Below are 2,699 nucleotides of genomic sequence, written 5' to 3' on the forward strand. Positions count from 1 at the left end.
TCCACAACATTTGCGTCTTACTTAAGTTATGTACAGGAGAATTCCAAAACTTGTTTGTTCAATAAATGATTAAAGAAAGACTTTTTTTAGATGATAAAGAACGGTTGTTCAAAAAAATAAGATGATAAAGAACGACTTTGTTTCCACAAATTGAGTCTTTCCTTTAATTGGGTACAAGAAAATTTCAAAAACTTGGTTTTCATTTTCAAAGAAAATCAGGTGACTGGTGAGGATAAATATTTAAAAAGTAGTCTTTCTGTTTCATTTTAATTATCATGTAAAACAAAATTTTTGTTTCAAATTTCGTTTTAAAATTTTGATGTAAAATTCATTATGTTAAGTAATTCTTTATATTTTGTAGTCTATAATTATGTTAGTTGAAATATTATTACGTGTATAGATAATTATATTTATTTTTGAAAATATACATAATTTAATGGTTTTTTAATTTGTGTGCACAAACTTAAAACGAACATATATGTGAAAATATAAAATAATAATTAAATCCTCCTATATAAAATTGAGAGTATAATCTATTTTATTAATTTAAATCATTTTAAAAGAAAAAAAAATCCATCAATGTTCGATTTTTGAACCACTCATCAACGATAAGATAATAATATAAATAATTTCCAATATCCTAAACATCACACTGGTCGCACACTCTCTCCTCAGTCTCATCTCCTCCTGATCATACTTCAACCTCCACATGGCTTCCGTCGCCGCAAGTCCCGCCTTCTCCCTCCTCAGGTCCACCGGAGCCGCCGCAACTCGCGCGCGCGCCTCCCTTCTACCAGTCCCCTCCTCCAAATCCATCATCTCCACGCGCCCTCCTCTCGGCTTCTCCGCCGTCCTCGACTCCCACCGTTTCTCCCTCCACGTGGCCTCGAAGGTTCGCTCAGTGCGCGGGAGAGGGAGCAGGGGAGTCGTCTCCATGGCGAAGAAGAGCGTGGGTGACTTGAGCTCAGCTGATTTGAAAGGGAAGAAGGTTTTCGTTAGAGCTGATCTGAATGTGCCTCTCGATGATAATCAGACGATTACTGACGATACGAGGATCCGTGCCGCAATTCCGACGATCAAGTATTTGATTGACAATGGTGCTAAAGTCATCCTCTCTACTCATCTGGTAAATCATCATCTCTCGGGACACACTACTACATTTGAATATTCCTCCACTAATCGCATGCCTGAGATTAGAGACCTGGGCCTCTGGGTTCGGTTCCGTTAGTTAGGTTTTCGGTTAGTTCGGTTCGCTTAAAATTGTGCAGAAGTGAACATAAAACAAATTTGGTTCAATATTCGGTTAGTTTGGTTTGTGAAAACTCTGCCGAATTTAACAAAAATATCAGTTGTGGTTAGATTTTAGGTTTAGTTTGAGTAAAAACTCGGATAATTTAGTTTTTTCTAGTTAGTTCTTCGAAATTTGGTCTATTGGTTAGTTCCGTTTGTTAAGAAAAAAAAAAGATAATTTTATGGTGAATATAAAGCCAACTATATTATTTTTAGTTTACACTTATATATAAAATGTATATAGATAGATTATTAGTTTATGATTTTAATGAATATTTACATAGGATTTCTTTTACAAAATTATTATCTTACTATTTTATCAATTTGTATCATATAAAATTTATTAATTTATAGTATTGTTAATCGTAGAGTTTCTACCGTAGATTGAGTTTAGTAAAGTTTTTTTTTTTTTTTTTGTGAAATTTAACTAACAGATTGCCGAATCTAATTGTTTGCTGAATAGCACCGAACCCTAAACCGAAAATGAACCGAAAAGCGTAAATTTCGGTTTAGTTAGGTATTCAAATCCGCTGGCCTTGCTAGACCCTTTAATGTGTTTGAACAATCTTTTTCCCAGGGAAGACCAAAGGGAGTGACACCAAAGTTCAGTTTAGCTCCTCTTGTCCCTAGGCTGTCTGAACTTCTTGGTATTGAGGTAAAAAAAGATTTCATGCTTTGTCTCACTATGATCATCTTCCTGTGATAAATCAAAATCTCTTGAGAGTGAATTTTGTTTGCAGGTCAAGAAAGCTGACGACTGTATCGGTCCGGAAGTGGAGAGCTTGGTAGCCTCTCTCCCCGAAGGTGGAGTTCTGCTTCTTGAGAACGTCAGGTTTTACAAGGAGGAAGAGAAGAACGATCCTGAGTTCGCTAAGAAGCTCGCTTCACTAGCTGACCTTTACGTCAACGATGCTTTTGGTACTGCTCACAGAGCTCATGCTTCCACCGAGGGAGTCACAAAGTTCTTGAAACCCTCAGTTGCTGGTTTCCTTCTTCAAAAGGTAGAGAGATTCTTGCTACATTGTGGTGGTTGGTATACCATACCCTTTAACTCTCTGTACATTGTTTCTTACAGGAGCTTGATTACCTTGTGGGCGCTGTTTCAACCCCAAAGAGACCGTTTGCAGCCATTGTTGGTGGTTCCAAGGTGTCGTCCAAGATTGGAGTCATTGAATCGCTTCTTGAGAAGTGTGATATCCTTCTTCTTGGAGGTGGAATGATCTTTACGTTCTACAAGGCACAAGGTCTTTCTGTTGGCTCGTCACTTGTTGAAGAAGACAAACTTGAGTTGGCTACGTCTCTCCTTGCTAAAGCTAAGGCTAAAGGCGTCTCTCTTTTGTTGCCAACCGATGTTGTGGTTGCTGACAAGTTCGCCCCTGATGCCAACAGCAAGGTCTCTCTCTCTCTCT

General features: G+C 37.8%; 1 protein-coding gene across 1 annotated transcript; it reads left to right on the forward strand.

The window, feature by feature from the left end:
• Nucleotides 1-636: 636 nt before the first annotated feature.
• LOC130494797 (phosphoglycerate kinase 1, chloroplastic-like) lies at nt 637-2,683 on the forward strand (the record flags this gene model as incomplete). Its single annotated transcript, XM_057002438.1, is given in 4 exon segments — nt 637-1,126; nt 1,868-1,945; nt 2,031-2,291; nt 2,366-2,683. Coding segments are annotated over 4 exon segments (1,074 nt in total), but the record flags the coding sequence as incomplete, so codon positions are not given.
• Nucleotides 2,684-2,699: the final 16 nt, after the last annotated feature.

Source organism: Raphanus sativus, unplaced genomic scaffold (assembly GCF_000801105.2).
Source record: "Raphanus sativus cultivar WK10039 unplaced genomic scaffold, ASM80110v3 Scaffold5788, whole genome shotgun sequence".
Lineage (NCBI taxonomy): Eukaryota > Viridiplantae > Streptophyta > Magnoliopsida > Brassicales > Brassicaceae > Raphanus > Raphanus sativus.